Source organism: Phycodurus eques, chromosome 21, assembly GCF_024500275.1.
Source record: "Phycodurus eques isolate BA_2022a chromosome 21, UOR_Pequ_1.1, whole genome shotgun sequence".
NCBI classification, from domain to species: Eukaryota; Metazoa; Chordata; class Actinopteri; order Syngnathiformes; family Syngnathidae; genus Phycodurus; species Phycodurus eques.
In genome coordinates, this window is record NC_084545.1 from 14,465,605 (window position 1) to 14,483,575 (window position 17,971).

Sequence of the window (17,971 nt, forward strand, 5' to 3'; positions counted from 1 at the left end):
TTGGTTGATTCATGGGCGAAAGGCATGGCAAACCCTAAACTGGTCACCAGCCAATCGCAAAGCACATACAGGTAGAAACAAACAACCATTCACTCACATTCAGACAAAAGGACAACCAAATAAGTTAACCAAATATGCATGTTTCTGGAATTTGGGAGGAAAACATGGGGTTCAAACTTAACTTGAACCCCTAACCTCACAAATGTAAGGCAGATGTGCTAATCAGGATATAAAACAGTATTTCGGCTATGATTGGGTCGCCCACTTAACTTATCTACATCCATCCATCCATTTTCTGAGCCGCTTATCCTCACAAGGGTCGCAAGAGTGCTGGAGCCTATCCCAGTTATCATAGGGCAGGAGGCGGGGTACACCCTGAACTGGTTGCCAGCCAATCGCAGTAACTTATCTACAGTGTTTGCTTTAAATTTGAGAGACAAATAATTTGCACGCTAACCCAGGTCTTGTTTCTTCATCACTGCCAATAAGAAGTGGGCCTGTAAGTCAGCGTGACTCCCAAGGAATAAGTGTCCTTTCCTACAGCAGACAATGTCACTCTATTGGCTCAGCGATTCCCTGAGGAAGATCACTGATAAACAGTTCATAATTGGTTTTGTGAAACTGCAGTCATAATGACATTGACGAATGAGTGTGGTAATTTAGACGCCATTTGCAGCACTATATTGTCAAAGCCTTATAGTCAGAATGTACAGTATTTTATGCATCAATTATAATATGCATACACTTGGTTTTTTTTTGTGGTTTTTTTTTTAGCTGTGATGACCATGTTTTCATGAATTTGAATTTGAGTGGTAGGCTTGGTTGAGTCATGGGCGAGATATAATATGTATGTAATATGTGTAGCCCATCGGTGGGGAGCGGGGACTAGAAACATCCATATATTTATTAATAGTCCAAATATTTTTTATATTCATTGTTCATTTTTGTTCACTTTTCTATGCATATCTCTGACAATTTATAGAATATGCATTCTTTGGGGCCATTTTAAAGGATCCAGACAATGTTTAGTATAATCTAGTGCCTTCTAATCAACAGAATATTTAGAACGTTGAATTTGTCTATATTGAAAAAGGTTATTAATAATTTTGGATGTGTAAAATATGCAAAAATCCCATTTTATATTATTATTCTCTCTGCAATATTCTTGTAATTTCTAGATACAAATACCCATTAAAAAAAATACAACTACAGTCTAACTTCAAATTTGGTCACAGTGAATAATTTTGGGCTATGTTGATGAAGTATTTTTTGGTACTGGAAGTTCTTGACCTATGTTAGACGATTTGCATCGTCGTTTTAAACATTGCAAGTCTCAGTGGGATGATGAGCACCTACAGTAATTATCAAATGCTGACTATATAGGGCATGGGAAAATAAATGTAGCATATTAAACATCATTTCATTCAAATAACTTAATTTTCCTCTCATAGATTTGGTGTAGCTATTCCAGCAATCCCTCAGTCTCTTCCACTGTTGTTTCGTATGGATGAGAAGCTTGAAGCTGTAAGTCACCCAGGTCACTTGACAGTAATATATGTATCTAATAAACCGCCACAGCCACAACTCTTAAGATGATTGTGCATCAAACAGGGACACATTAATCATGCTTCGTCAGCATACCAATAAAAAATAGTCCTACATGTATTTTGCGGCTTAGTTTATAATTTAACTCAAAATGATTGTCTGATGGCTTTTTTCCCCTTCCTGTTTTGCAGACCTGCATCTACATGAGTTATTGTATATAAAATGTTTAGAATGGTTTCTAGATGGATCTTTACAGAATTTCTGAAACATTCTAGATAAATATTCATTAATTAACAATTTATCAACTATCTTCCATGTTATGTTCGCTTTTAACCACGTCACAAGTCAAGGTAGCACTTAATTGCATTTTCTTCAAATCAAAAATAATAATGGGATTTTTTTTTTCTTCCTGTTAGCGATCAGAGAGAGGTGGGGGAAGATATTTTGAGATGAGCAGTTACCAGGCCCAAATAGTGTTTCAAGCATCTGCTCCAGGAAACACATTAGTGTCCTTGTTATCTTGTCTGCTGGCCTCTGATCCATTTGGCCCACGCTCAAAGAAAACAGGCAAGAAAGCAAGTGAATAATAGTTTCCATGAAAGCTTTCAGCATCCTCCAAACAAGCCTCAATGCAACTAATGTGTGTGTCATTGCTAGATGCACACTTTAATTTCCACATATCCACAGGTGGTCTATAAAGTATTTTATCCATCCATCCATTTTCTGAGCCGCTTATCCTCACAAGGGTCGTGGGAGGGCTGGAGCCTATTCCAGCTATCTTTGGGCAGGAGGCGGGGTACCCTGAACTGGTACACAGCCAATCGCAGGGGACATACAAACAACCATCCGCACTCACATTCACACCTACGGGCAATTTAGAGTCTTCAATTAACCTACCATGCATGTTTTTGGGATGTGGGTGGAAAGCGGAGTGCCCGGAGAAAACCCACGCAGCCACGGGGAGAACATGCAAACTCCACACAAACTGGGACGGGGATTGAACCCAGGTCCTCAGAACTGTGAGGCAGACGCTCTAATCAGTGCCACCTATAACGTATTTCCCTTAATCTATAAGCGTTAGCGTAAGTGGTGTAGCAAAGATGCAATTATTCTTTGTCTTGTCTGAACACTTAGATGCTTTGTTACTTTCATGTGTGTGTTTATTGTCCTTGTGAGTGCCTACCCCACCTTGTTTTACACTATCCTCCCTTTCAAAACACATTTATGCTGCACTCCCTGTCTTTTTGTTTCTTATTCCAATTTTATTTACGCTTTGGTTCCGTTTGAATTTATTGGTCACAGTCTGTGTTGTAGACAGATTTAAATTAGGCGAAGGCTGAGGGGAAAAAAAGTATCACAGCCTACCTGTTCAATGACACATTATTTTTTTTAGCCTTAATTCGGTGGGGGGGGGGAATCAAGGGTTTTACTTCAAACTAGCAGTCTATAAATTTAGTAATCCAGTAATCAGCACCACCTTGGCCGCGCACCTGTTTCCAATCAGCCTTCATCATCACACACATTTAAGCCTGCCAGATCCAGGACTCCTCTGTCAGATTATTAACGTTCAACCGTGGTACACCGGCCTTGTACTCGCACGTAAGCTACGCCTTATTCGCATTGTGCATGTTCCGTGGGAGGCAGGGGACATCGAGTCCGAGTGGACCATGTTCCGCATCTCCATTGCTGAGGGTACCAACCGGAGCTGTGGCTGTAAGGTGGTCGGTGTCTGTTGTGGCGGCAATCCCCAAATCCATTGGTGGACACCAACAGTGAGGGATGCCGTCAAGCTGAAGAAGGAGTCCTATCGGGCCTTTTTGGCCTGTGGTACTCCTGAGGCAGCTGATGGGTACCGGCCGGCCAAGCGGAATGCAGTTTTGGTGGTCGCTGAAGCAAAAACCCGGGCATGGGAGGAGTTCGGTGAGGCCATGGAAAAGGATTTCCAGATAGCTTTGAGGAAATTTTGGTCCACCATCCGGCGTCTCAGGAGGGGGAAGTAGTGCACCATCAACACTGTGTATAGTAGGGATGGGGCGCTGCAAACCTCAACTCGGAACATTATGAGTCGGTGGGGAGAATACTTTGAAGACCTCCTCAATTCCACCGACACATCTTCCCATGAGGAAGCAGTGTCTGGGTTCTCTGAGGCGATCTCTTCTATCTCTGAGGTTGAGGTGGTTAAAAAGCTCCTCGGTGGCAAGGCCCCGGGGGTGGATAAGATTTGCCCGCAGTTCCTAAAGACTCTGGATGTTGTGGGGTTGTCCTGGTTGACACGTCTGTGCAACATCGCATGGACATCAGGGACAGTGCCTATGGATTGGCAGTTTGAGGTGGTGGTCCCCCTTTTTAAGAAGTACCCCCTGATACGGGCTGTTCGGTCCCTGTACGATCAGTGTCAGAGTTTGGTCCGCATTGCCGGCAGTAAGTCGGACTCGTTTCCGGTGAGGGTTGGACTCCGCCAAGTCTGCCCTTTGTCACCGATTCTGTTCATAACTTTTATGGACAGAATTTATAGACGCAGCCGACGTGCAGAGGGGGTCCAGTTTGGTGGCCTCAGAATTGCATTTCTGCTTTTTGTAGATGTTGTGGTTCTGTTGGCTTCATCAAGCAGTGAGCTCCAATTCTCACTGCAGTGGTTCGCAGCCGAGTGTGAAGCGGCTGGGATGAGAATCAGCACCTCCAAATCTGAGATCATGGTCCTCAGTCGTAAAAGGGTGGTGTGCCCTCTCCAGGTCGGGGATGAGATCCTGCCCCAAGTTGAGGAGTTGAAGTATCTCAGTGTCTTGTTCACGAGTGAGGGAAGAATGGAATGGGAGATCGACAGGCGGATTGGTGCTTTGTATCAATCCGTTGTTAGGAAGAAGGAGCTAAGCCGAAAGGCGAAGCTCTCTATTTACCTGTCGAATTACGCTTCCTACCCTCACCTATGGTCACGAGCTGTGGGTCGTCACCGAAAGAACGAGATTCCGGATACAAGTGTCCGAAATGAGTTTCCTCCTCAGGGTGTCCGGGCTCTCCCTTAGAGATGGGGTGAGAAGCTTGGTCATCCGGGAAGGGCTAAGAGTAGAGTCGGTGCTCGATGGCCCAGCCAGATGAGGTGGCTAGGTCGAAACCTAGCACCCAGAAAGGTCAGGAACCAGAGCAGGAACAAGAGCCAAAATATGAGCTTAATCTTTGCATCAACAGTTTGTCAGTCCCAAGAGTCCCCTCTTGGGAGTGCTGTTGCTTCACTGTCTCTGAGGAGACCCCTTGTCTGTGGGTCACCACAGAGGTCTCATGCTGTTATTGATAACGGAACCTTCAGAGGAACGAGTCCCTTTTAGCCACCTGTTTGTGGCTTTGCACATCTGACTTATCAAGCTATTGGCAATTAGGTTAGTCCAGACCTTCTGTCTTTTTATCGTTGTACCCAGGAGGGAGTCCGGGTTGATGAGTTACTTCTCTTTGTCTTGAGAAGGGAGGATGGGGTGCGCCGGAATGCTTGACAGCCATTTTGTACTTTGAAGGAAGGTTTTAAAGTTCTGTCTTTTTGGGGGGTCTACACAACGTAGAAACAGTCAATCTCGAACCTGAGGACACATTTAAAGGTACATAGCCTGTAAGATCTGTTAGCTTTATGTATCATTATGTTGGCCAGTTTGATTTTTGAATAATACATCCATCCATCCATTTTCCGTACCGCTTCACCTTATTAGGGTTGTAGGCGTCCCTTAGCCTATCCCAGCTGACTCTTAAATGAGCCAACTGGGCACATGCAGTATAAACAAACAACTGTTCACACTCACATTCACACCTACGGACAATTTAGAGTTTTCAATTAACCTACTATGCATATTTTTGGGATGTGGGAGGAAACTGGAGTACCCGGAGAAAATCCATGTTTGCAAGTGGAGAACATGCAAACTCCAGGCTGGATTTGAACCCTGGTCCTCAGAACTGTGAGGCAGATGTGCTAACCAGTCGCACACCGTTCCGCCTGAATGATACAGGGAAAGTGATTTAAGTCCTGTTCCAAATTTGCATCGACTTGAAAGTCTTGACCGTGAAACTTTACTGATTTGCTAAGACAATGACTGATACATTGTACTGTATACTGCTGTTCTAACAGTAAAAAAAAAGGAAAGAGAAGTTACTGTAGTTCAAAAGTGTGTAGTCTTAAGTACTGCTGAAGAGTTTTAACACTCGGGTCTAAAATGTGAAAACTCGTTAACAGTTGAGAGCATTCATTAAAAATAAAAAACATGAATTAATTAATTAAATGTGTTCTCACAAGGACACCGCCGCTTGCCTGTGCTTTGTCAGGTAAATGATATTGAAGTTGTGAATAGTGCATGTCTCGATGGAAGACGACTAATTAAATTAGAAGAGATGCAGAGTTTGTTCTGATATATCACACGCCTGGATTTATGAACCGTGGACTGTTTTATGTTGCTTTTTCTCTCTGCCTGTATTTTCGTCCCGCATGCCAGTCTGATCTTTGTTTAGCTTTTCTATTGTGTGGATCCCAGAGATAGACTAGGCTGCCTAATCATATCATTAATGAGTCATCTTTTGTGTTTTAGAAAGCAAAAGCAAACTTACAATGGAGCAAGCATATGGAGTTACAGACAGTGGTTCATTGTCGCTACTTTCTCTGCACCACTAAAAAAAAATAACTGTGTGAATTTCCCCTTGTTGTGCCACAGGCACACAATTTGAAGTTTTCTTAGGCTAAAGCATACTAAATTGGTAGATATATTCTAGGGCAACTTCTGGTCGGGACCCAAAATGAACTACAGTGGAACTTCTAAAGTCGAACATAATCCAATACATCTGTAAATTTGGATTCCAGGAATTTCAAATTGGAATCATGAGCTGAAGAAATTTTACTATATGGAAAATCAATTTAAGCTCATCGACTTGGGTTCCCAATTTCCTTTTACTCTATTTTACCAATGTTTCAGCCAGTAGTCAAGTACAGCAAATCTTCTTCGTGTTGCCATTTTTGCATTTGCCACGGACCAAAAAGAGGAGAGAACAATGTCACATGGTTTGTTGGGATCTGTGACGGTGTAGCCCACCCAAAATTAGTTACTTAGTCCCCCTGTCCCCCGCAGTGTTGCCCTGTCCTTTCAAACTTTGTTTTAATCTATGTGTAAATCCAATTATTTGAGCCACTAACATTGAGATAAGGATTTAAAAAAAAAAAAAAAAAAAAAAACTGTTGATCATTTGCATATGGTCGCATCACTTCATATCAAAGTATCATATGCACACGTCTGATGGCCATACCAAGACTGAAGTGAGCTAACTGCTTTCAAACTTGGCCAAACATTTGGCCACACAACCCTAACCAAACACCTCCATGGCAACATGCAAGAAGTTATTCTCCACTCTGAGAAACGTGTTTTCAGTCCATCGGCGCACAATACCCTATAAAATAAAAGGTCCAGGACTCTATGTGGCTCCCATATAGACTGTCACATATAGAAAAATGCCCCAATGCTGAAACATGAACGTACACAACTTTGGGGTCGGGGAGGTAAGCTTGTAACGGCTATTTATCATAGCTATTGGTTTCCAAGTTTGCCAATTCTAAATGGAAACAAGTCAGCACAATTTTCTGACACTATTGCAGCTGTTCCCCTGTTTGGTTAAGCAGAAAGGGTCCTTTGAGAGCTGGATTGGGGACTCGTGCGAGTTGAAGTGGTCCAGTAGAATGGAGTACAACTTTGACACTGAATGGTGGCACTCCATTAAATGTGGTATTACCACAGTTTGTCCAGTTTTCTTGGCACAACATAGAGTCTACAAAACCATCCTTAGAGCTTCACAGAAACTGCAATATCTTCTATGGCCGTGCTTTGTCTCATACACTTGTCAATAAAAACAAAAGACCAGACTAGGCCACACTGATTTCCCCTGGCACTGTTAGGGAAGGTTGCTCACAATGGGCGCGTGTCCGGAGCAGGCTAGAGCAGTCAACTGTTCCAACAACAACAATCAAATGCCAGGAAATAGCTTTCAGTCATTTTTTTCTTTCCGTCTGGAGAGGCACTCTGTTGAACAGAAAAAATGGGCACTGAGATATCCTGCTCTATAAGTTAACAATGTTAAAATGTGTCTCAATGTCAACATTAACAACTTTAAATAGACAATATACATTTTGTCTTTCCGTGATTTCTTGACCATCCCTTTTATTTTCGTGTTCCGTTTGACCCGACACCAATTTCCTAACAGCTAGAAATGTTAAGACTGTGGTCATCACTTCTTTAAACTCAGCATGTTCCATTTTTGATGATTGTAGATTTTCAAATCTTGTATGTTCTCTGGGAAAAAAAGAATAAAACATTCCCAACCGGAACATACCAAACTCACTAGTTTGAATTCTTATGATATACAATATCATATAATTAACCTTACATTTTGAATGTTTTAGTCTGAGTTTCACAGACCCTTAAAATTCTGCTTGTGCATGGAGAAATTTAGATTCCTTTAGGTGTCCTTGCAAGGCTTGTATTGCTTTTCCCAGTATCTTAGTACTTGTTAAAACATGCGCTTACACACATACACACCATTTTCTCATTCCTTTTAAGTGCTGGTAAATTATTTGACTTTGGAGCAGGGAAAATTAAATGGTTCACTAAACATACTTTTCCAAGGTGTGGCTTTTCCCCCCTCCTCTCTCATCATCATCCTACTCTTCTGTCCTTTTTCCTTGCTCCTGCATTGTAATGCCTCTGAATTGAGCTGTTCATTCAGCCAAGACAAGATAAGTGCTGAATTGTGGGATGGACACAATAGACAGATAAAAGGAAGGACTCATAGGGATGGGGTGGGCTGGACAAAAGCAGTCTTTTGCACTCAGTCAACCAAATTGCGAGTAAATATACAAAGTTCAGAGTTTTTAAAATGCTTTGCAAACTGGGAATTAAAAAGAGCATGAAGATGGCTGTGCAGCAAAGTGTAGTTACATTGTCTTTCTGCTATTGTGTGTACATTGGACACATTTACACACACACAATTTTCTTTTGTACTCTCATGTTAAAGAAGCAAAAGCTCATAATGGTCACTGATATAGCTGGAAACTGATAAGACTTTAATATGTCAAAGCCAAGCCACAATTGTAAGAAAGTCCTTCAGACAGATGAGACAAGATTGGAGGTTCTTGGCAAGTCACATCAACACGCAAAATATGAAGCATACAAAGAAAAGAACTTAGTAACTATTGTGAAACATGGAGGAAGCTTGGTTATGTTTTCTGTTGCTGTTTTCCTGACTCTGGTACAGTGCGTTTTGAATCTGTGCAGGTTACAATTAAATATCCAGACTACCAAAGGTCTTTGGCGTGAAATGTGCTCTCCAGAAAGCTTGGTTTCAGCCACAGGCCGTGGGTGTTCGACAAGATAATGACCCAAAACACTGAAAACACCATTGAATGGCTAAAACAACGACATGCTGGAATCATGCAGGCAGCTGGAGCAGTTTTCTCACAAGGAGTGCATCAAAATATCTGTAAACAGGTGTAGAAGTATCATTGAGAGTTACAGAAATGGAGTCACATTTGGGAGGGGTTTGTCGTGGTGAAGTGCAGTCGGAAGGCAGGTAAATCCAAACGCAGGGAAGCGGGCAAGTCAGGAGTGCAGGTTATTCACACAAAGGTAACGGAGTGGGAAAAAAAAAGTTAATTAACAAAGTCCAAAAATTGAGAAACAAAGTCAACAAACGACAAAGAGAACACTGGGGAAAGACTCCCCATCACAGACAACCGGCACCATAACGCAACATAGGAGAATCGATTAGCGACAGAGGGCATGGAAACAGGGAACTAAATTGAGCAGAAATTACTGCAACGTAAATGCAACTTCGCTTTAGTTTACCAAAACTATTGTAACTAACTAAACTATTGTAAAGATGAATATGAGACAAAAGTTCAGAAGTCCGGCTTTTCATTTCATGGTAAATACCATGATGTGTTAAAAAACCCAGGACAGAAATCACCTTTTGATCTGAAACCCAAATGTCTTCAGTATACAAAAAAAAAACAAAGGAATTGACCTTGCCGATCTAATACCTTTGGAGGGGACTGTAGGCAAGGAGAGTTAAAAAATAAAAAGCAAAAACATGAACATTGGTCATGTAAGACATAACGAGCACACGGGGGGGGAAAAAAACCTCCAGATAAACCCAAACAGCAAATCACATAATCCCTTACACAGTGAAACCCAAAAACACTGATCATGGCACAGACAAACCTGTAGACAAAAATACAGGATCTGAGACGGAGTAAAACCCAAAATACTAAAAACAGATTGTGACAGATTCCTCTTATCACCAGCTCGATCCAACCTGTATATGACTGAAAAGTGTGTTTATGTCACCAGGAATGGAGGCCACTCACACGCTAACAGGAGTTGTTACTGAGTCCATTTCCCTGTGTCAGAGTGCTTGTGAGGGAGAATTCAAAACATTCACCTAAACATACAGCATCAAACATCCCAAGTGCCTCCCCAAAGAGCCATATGCAGTGTGAAGCAGGGTACTAATGTACAATTTGCGTGCGTTTATATGCTCTGTTAACCTTTCCTGGGTAAAGAGAAACGTTAAAAATAAAAGCGAAGGAAAAGTACAAGGGAAACAGAAATACCTCCTCAATGTCTTGAGGACAGTGCAAGAAATGCAAAAGGATGAAGGTGATGGTATTTCTTTCATGGGTTTGGAATTATTTTGATTAAAGCGAAATGGGTTTACAGGAAGAATCCATAAATCCAGATGTAAGTGAAACTGAGATAACATATGGGATTAAAACAGTGATTCCCAGCCAGGGTGCCGTGGCATCCTAATGTGCCGTGAGAGATCATCAGGGGTGCAGCAGGAAATTATCCAATTTTACAAAATGTGTCAATTCATTTTAAACCATCTTTGTTTAGCTATAATATGACAGAGACTAACAGTGACAGGCAGAACAATTAAATGCGCTTCCATTAGACGGCAGAAGCTACAATAAACATTCATACAAAAGAATAAGTCATTACTTCATGCGTGATTATCAGCTTTATGTTCAATTAATCATGCCCAAGTTTCACATTGAGTAAGTACATTTGTGTAAATTGAGATAATCATTATTTCAGTGTTATTGTTTGGGGGTGTGCTGTGAGATTTTTATGTAAAATGGGTACCTTGGTTCAATATGGTTTGGGAAACATTTGATTAGAGTATGATTGTTGCCATGCGTCAGTGGGAACGCACGCACAAAGTAACCTTGTTGTCATCTGCATTTTCGCATTGTGTATTAAAATAATCATTCTCCTATTCGTTGCACAAACTTTATAATAATATAATAATGACAGCAACATACTACTCGGTGTTCTGGGCTGCCAGGGCAATGATATTATTGTATGTTCAGTCACTGTCATGATCAAATAGTATAGTTTTAGGTTTCCAGCATTGATTAGAACAAAGTAATTGTGGGATTGGATCCTAAAAAAAGCTTTCGTGTTGACATTGTTAATGAAAAAGTGTGCAGTATTAAGTGTTTTAAAGGTTGAACTACCCAGACCACTCAAGTCTAATAGGCAAATGGACTGTCAACTGTGTCAGTTACAGGTGTTTATTAGTCTAGGGAGCCATTTTATGGAGGAGAAAAGAATGTACTTTGAGTTCAACAAGGCACAATTTTCTCTTCAAATCCCCTGCAGTCAGAATTTCTCATGGCGTAATAATACTCATATAGACTCATAATTATGTTGTATGTTTTGTGAGTGTGTGCCTCCTCAGGCAGGATGTGGTGAGCGGAACAAATACTTTTTGCTCTTAGCTCCCCAAAGCCGCTTTGATGGGTTTAATTTCATCATGTGTGTCTGCGTTTATGGTTTATGTGCACAGGCCTTCTCTGGAAACTCCAACTCGGAGAGTGCAATTCGGCACGAGCTGCGTCATGGGATCGTGGCTCGCTTCCTGAGGCTTGTGCCCCTGGAATGGAGCAAAGAGGGCAGGATTGGTCTTCGGGTAGAAGTCTATGGCTGCTCGTACTGTAAGTACACATTGTGGACACAAGAATACACACATCATTGAATCAACAGTGCCTCTGCTGGTTGCAGCCAAGTAGTATGACACTGGTCAACAACAAATGTTATTGTCAAAGTTTTTTTTTTTAGCTGATTTAGGACAATTTTGATGTGCTGAATCCAAATATCACCATCGTTTTGCTCAATCAGGCCAACTTTTTATCTATAGCCACGTTTTTGTTGACAGGTACAGGTACTATTTTTGCTTTAGAGTTTAAAATAAACATAGGTTCATGCCCTGAATTTTAAACAATAATGATGTAACATTCAATTTACAGGTATTTACTTTTATCAGTTTACTATTCAATTTAGAGTAAGCAAAGTTTGTAATATTTAATGAATAAACTGTTAACAACTTGGAATAAAAAGCTGACCTGAACAAGAGAAACAGATAGCATTTTCAGATTCAGTGATGCAAAATTGTCCTAAATTAGTTGACGCTGTTTTGGGCACTAATTTGAATAAAAGTTCAGTACTAAATCACTTCCTAGTTATATGCGTTTATACCCTAAATTTTAAAACACTTTTAATCCATATATATAGAGGCATATTTTGACCAATTGAACAAGTAATGTTCTTGTCTTGGCCCTGTCATGAACGGAACAAAGGACAGGACCAAAAATGCACGACTCCAATTCAAATGGACAGTTTCAAAAGGAGAGGTTTAATAAACGGGCAGAGGTCGGTACACAGGCAGGCAATCCGAAAAAAAAACGTGAGACAAAAAGGCAAGGTCAATAATCCGAACAGTTTTCTAGCCTTACTATAAATCGGTACGAGACAGGGGGAAGACAACAACCAGAACACACATCCATGACAGGCCCACAGTAATCGTTTTGAGGTCTTTCGAGTTTGTTGATAGCTCACTGCTTGTTCTGATTTCTTCTGCAAAGCAACACTATGTTGCTTCAGAGATGAAGTCAACTGTTTGATTGAATTGAAAGTGCTAAATGTATGAAAAAGGTTGGGGCGGTGGCATTAAAAAATAGCATGCACCAAGCAGTCACCGGTAGTACCCACAAAGCAGGGCGGTTGGGCGACTGTTTAATTTTGATGCCCCGTTTTTTTTGGTTTTGCCTTTTGAAATATGGTGTTTATTTCATCAAATGAATTTAAGTTATTTGTACTTAGGCCGGAACGAGTCAGCGTTCAGTGATTCCCAAAACATAATGCGAACGTTCCCTAACATTTGACAGCTGGTTTACCTCTGCTGGTCATAGCTGCCACCACGCAGTTTTCATTTCTGTTATCAATCCTCGCTCTTGTCGTCGTGTTTCGAGAAATAAATGGTTCATTCTTTGTTTTGAGAGCCACTAACCACTGAGAAAAAGGTTTTACTTGTCTGTAAACTTTCAAAATCTGCACTGCAATGGAAAATGAGGAATGTATCACTAAAGACCTCATTTTAGGTTCACATTTTACGATGCGACACGGGCTATTTGGGATCATGATTAAGGGCATCTGTATTTGTTATGCTTCCAAATAGGGCTGTGGGGAAAAAAATCTAATAACTCAACTTCAGAAATAGATTAAATGTCTGTTAAATTTCTGTCTCAAAGCTCCGCCAGGAACAACAAAAAAAAGCAGTTCCGCTCAGAAGTGCCGCCGAACCAATGTTTCACACGGACATTTATTGCAGATGGACAAACATGTTGGGCCACTTGTAAACTTTGCCAGAAGTGACAAAGGAGTGTCCGTAAGTGATTTATAAGACACTGTTAGATGTTTTATGTACATATTACATGATTCTTGAGTGAGCTGTATGGTAGTTAGCATTTTTTGACTCAAACTATTAATCGCAATTGCTAACCGTTTAGCATTTTGCTGTCACAAATTCTGAACAGCAAATTTATACCATAGACTCAGTACCAAAATATGGGTCATTATTGGGTAACAGTAACATCTAACATGGGTGATTACTATTCGATTAGTCGACCAAAATTCATTAAAAAGATTCGATACTGACAGCCCTACTGCCAGAGAACTTCCCTAAAAAAGTCATGAAGTAATGTAGTAAGTAGTAGTAGTAGTAAGTAAAGTGTAATTAATGTGTGTTGCAACTGTGGTTTGGCATGTAAAACCGTGAAAAGGGAAGTAAGAAATCCAGTGAGTGACCAGAGCAGATGCAGAGAGAATTGTGTCTGTGGGGTAGGAATGGTGACTCTCTTCTGAGGAAAGCAGCAAGTGTTTGTCCATAACCTTTGTCACTCGTTCGAAAGGAATTCACCAAAAGGGCCCAAAAAGTCAATAAATCTGTTGCTAAATTGGCAACAATATTTCTGCTGCTGCGACTGTATTCCTCCTGCAACAGAAATGATCGAAACAGAATTATTTCAAATCAAATGCACTGACTGCATTTTCCAAAACCACAATGATCATTCTTCGACAGGCTCAATAAAGACAGAATTAAAAGACAAAATGTACTGAATAGAAAGCTGCCAGTCGTCTTAGTAAGACAAACGTATAGGGAGACTCATAAGCCTCAACAAAATCTATCTCTCATTCTTAAGGCTGGAACGATCAATACAAACACCAACAATTTTGGGAGTAAAAAGTTGGAAAAGCATACCTGGAAAAACAAGTCAATACCAGAACAGTTGGGTGCGTTTTATACTGTGTCGATTCAACCCAGTCTTGCTTTTTGAGGTGATAATAAAATGTGTGTTGTACTATTTTCATTTAAATCAGCCAACAAAAATCTCGATAAAATCGAGATACTGTAAACCTTACTGTTGTTGTTATATATACTTGCCTATCCTACCTGAGATAGACTCCAGCTCCCTGAACAAGATAAGCCATATAGAAAATGGATGGATAAACTGCATCGTGACCACTGCCATCTCATGCTGTAATGCATACTTTAAAGCAGTACCTCACACTCTAGAACTGTTCACATTTTATTTTTTAAGCAAGAAATAGCCATATCAATTTCCATTATGTGGTTAATCAAAATAAAGCCTCGATAAGAGATAAAATAGTAAACAGTCAGGTACACATGATTCCGACTCAAATATCAGCGATGACACTACATCACACACGTTGACACAGTGGTCTGTCAGCATTGTTTTTAAGTCTGCACTGTCAAACTCCTGTGTGATGCCTGCAGACGTACAATCTCATGATTACAACTGTCAGTGCTATTGTCTTCAACTCTGAGTCTGAACATGAAAACAGCTCGTCTATCTTCTTCAAATCGTCTAAATTTTGTAAAGAGGAAAAAGGACGGTGGCAAAATTATGGCAGAAGTCAACCCAAATGTATTTATTTATTTATAGTGCACTTTGAAAAGAATATACTGCATGTTTCCTGCAGAATGACCAAATGTGTATGTTATTTGTTAACGGTTAATTCTGGGGCTTTGAATATATATGATAATTGAATTCTGTAGCATATTGTAACTCGTCTGGGCAAATGCATCGAACAGCAGGGTCTGTGTTTGTGTGTGTCGGAGCTGGAGGCTAAAAGGGAGTCATGATCCAACGTGCTGTGAAATGCTCATTTCCATTTTGATGAACAAAGGATCAGCCAAAAATCAATTACCACACAGACTAGTCAGGAAATGAAAAGAAAGGAGCAGCAGTCAAGACAGACTAATTATTTGTATTTATAAATTGCAGTTGGTATCATATAAATAGAGTTTGAGGAAGTAAATTATTTGTGATCAATATTAAGCATCTTTACCTAAAATCAGACATTAGAAAAGTATGGTGAGAACCTAATTTTCAGTAGGGCTATATACAATATATTGTTTGAACATCGTCATTGCGAAGTATATGTGTGGAAGAGCCACATCACAGGGTCCTATGCAATGTTGGTGAATTGATATGCAGTCAGTCAACTGTAATATTAATAAGTGACCAACAGAGGGAGGGACCTGTTTGGACATGCTAAAAAGATTAGCGCCGATGTTATGGTAAATTATAAACCAACAAACAGCACACACTGAGCAGCCCAGAGTGTTATATACTTTTTTTTTTTTTTTTTTGTATGTACTATTAACTGTGATTGGCTGGCAACCAGTTCAGGGTGTACCCCGCCTACTGCCTGAAGATAGCTGGGATAGGCTCCAGCACGCCCGCGACCCTTGTGAGGATAAGCAGCTTGGAAAATGGATGGATGGATGTACTATTAATAAGGACACGGGAAACAATTACATGCCTGCATTTAGTGTATCTCTCTTCACAAGTGCATGTCGCAACAGATTACACTTTGCAGCAGGGGATGGGGGGGGGGGCGGAGCCACGGCAGTTATTAACCCATTCAATACCAAAAACGTAGTTTTACGTCTTTAGAACTCGATCACCTTTCTTCACTTCCTTACCCCAGACACCATTGGTCTCGACTGTTGACCCCAAGTATTTAATGTCCTCCACCCTTGCTATCTCTTCTCACTGTAGCCTCACTCTTCGCCCTCCATCCCTCTCTTTCATGCACATATATTCTGTTTTACTTCGGCTAATCTTCATTCCTCTGCTTTCCAGTGCATGCCTCCGTCTTTCTAACTGTTCATCCACCTGCTCCCTGATCACAATGTCATCTGCAAACATCATGGTCCGCGGGGATTCCAGTCTAACCTCATCTGTCAGCCTGTTCATCACCACTGAAATCAGGAAGGGGCTCAGGGCTCCCACCTCCACCTTAAACTCCTCTGTCACACCTTCAGCACACCTCACCATTGTTCTGATGCCCTCGTACATGTCCTGTATTATTCTAACATACTTCTCTGCATCTCCAGACTTCCGCATGCAGTACCACAGTTCCTCTCTGGGTACGCTGTCATAGGCTTTCTCTAGATCCACAAAGACACAATGTAGCGCCTTCTGACCTTCTCTGTACTTTTCCATCAACAGCCTCAAGGCAAACAATGCATCTGTGGTACTCTTTCTAGGCATGAAACCATACTGCAAATACTTCTGTCCTGAGTCTAGCCTCCACTACTCTTACCCTCAACTTCATTGTGTGGCTCATAAACTTTATTCCTCTATAGTTCCCACAGCTCTGCACATCACCCTTGTTCTTAAAAGTGGGCACCAGCACACTTTTCCTCCATTCCTCAGGCATCTTCTCACCCACTAGAATTCTGTTGAACAAGCTGGTCAAAAACTCCACTGCCACCTCTCCTAGATGCTTCCATAACTCTACAGGAATGTCATCAGGACCAACTGCCTTTCCATTTTTCATCCTCTTTAATCCCTTTCTAACTTCCCCCTGACTAATCATTGCCACTTCCTGGTCCACCACACTTGCCTCTTCTACTCTTCCTTTTCTCTCATTTTCCTCATTCATCAACTCCTCAAAGTATTCTTTCCATCTTTCCAGCACACTACTGGCACCAGTCGACACATTTCCATCTCTATCCTTAATCACCCTAACTTGCTGCACATCCTTCCCATCTCTATCCCTTTTTCTGGCCAACCTGTATAAATCATTTTCTCCTTCTTTAGTGTCCAACCTGGCATATTTGTCATCACATGCCTCTTGTTGGGCCTTTGCCACCTCTACGTTTACCCTACGTTGCATCTCAATGTATTCCTTTCGCCTCTCCTCGGACCTCTTAGTGTCCCACTTCTTAGCTAATCTTTTTTGTTGTATGATTTCCACCACCAAGTCTCCTTCTCTCCTTTCCTGCCAGAACATACACCAAGTACTCTCCTACCCGTCTTTCTGGTCACCTTGGCTGTAGTGGTCCAGTCTTCTGGAAGCTCCTCCTGTCCACCGAGAGCCTTGTCTCACCTCTTCCCGAAAAGCTGCACAACACTCTTCCATTCTCAGCTACTGCCACATGGTTCTCTGCTCTGCCATTGACTTCTTAACCTTCCTCCCCACCCCCAGAGTCATTTTACACACCATAACTATGCTGCCTAGGCACACTCTCCCCTACCACTACTTTACAGTCGGTAACCTCCTTCAGATTACATCGTCTACACAAAATGTAATCCACCACCCTGCTTCTATCGCCACTCTTGTAGGTCACCCTATGTTCCTGCCTCTTCTGGGGAAAAAAAGTGTTCACTACAGCCATTTCCATCCTTTTTGCAAAGTCTACCACCATCTCTCCCTCCAGGTTCCTTATCTGGATGCTGTACTTACCCATCACTTCATCATCCTTGTTTCCTTCACCAACATGTCCATTATAATCTGCACCAATCATGACTCTCTCTCTGTCTGGGATGCTCAGAACTACTTCGTCTCGCTCCTTCCAGAATTTCTTTTTCACCTCTAGGTCACATCCTACCTGTGGGGCATAGCCGCTAATCACATTATACATAAGACCCTCAATTTCAAGTTTCAGCCTCATCACTCGATCTGATACTCTTTTCACCTCCAAGACATTCTTCGCTAACTCTTCCTTTAAAATAACCCTTACTCCATTTATATTC

The 17,971-nt window shown here is 41.3% G+C and overlaps 1 protein-coding gene across 1 annotated transcript in view; it reads left to right on the forward strand.

Annotated features, from left to right (window-relative positions):
- cntnap2a (contactin associated protein 2a) overlaps positions 1-17,971 on the forward strand; it is a 285,876-nt gene that overhangs the window by 124,437 nt on the left and 143,468 nt on the right. The window contains exon 4 of the mRNA XM_061666622.1: positions 11,410-11,557. Within this exon, the coding sequence (XP_061522606.1) occupies positions 11,410-11,557 (148 nt within the window). The remainder of the gene's footprint in view (positions 1-11,409; positions 11,558-17,971) is intronic.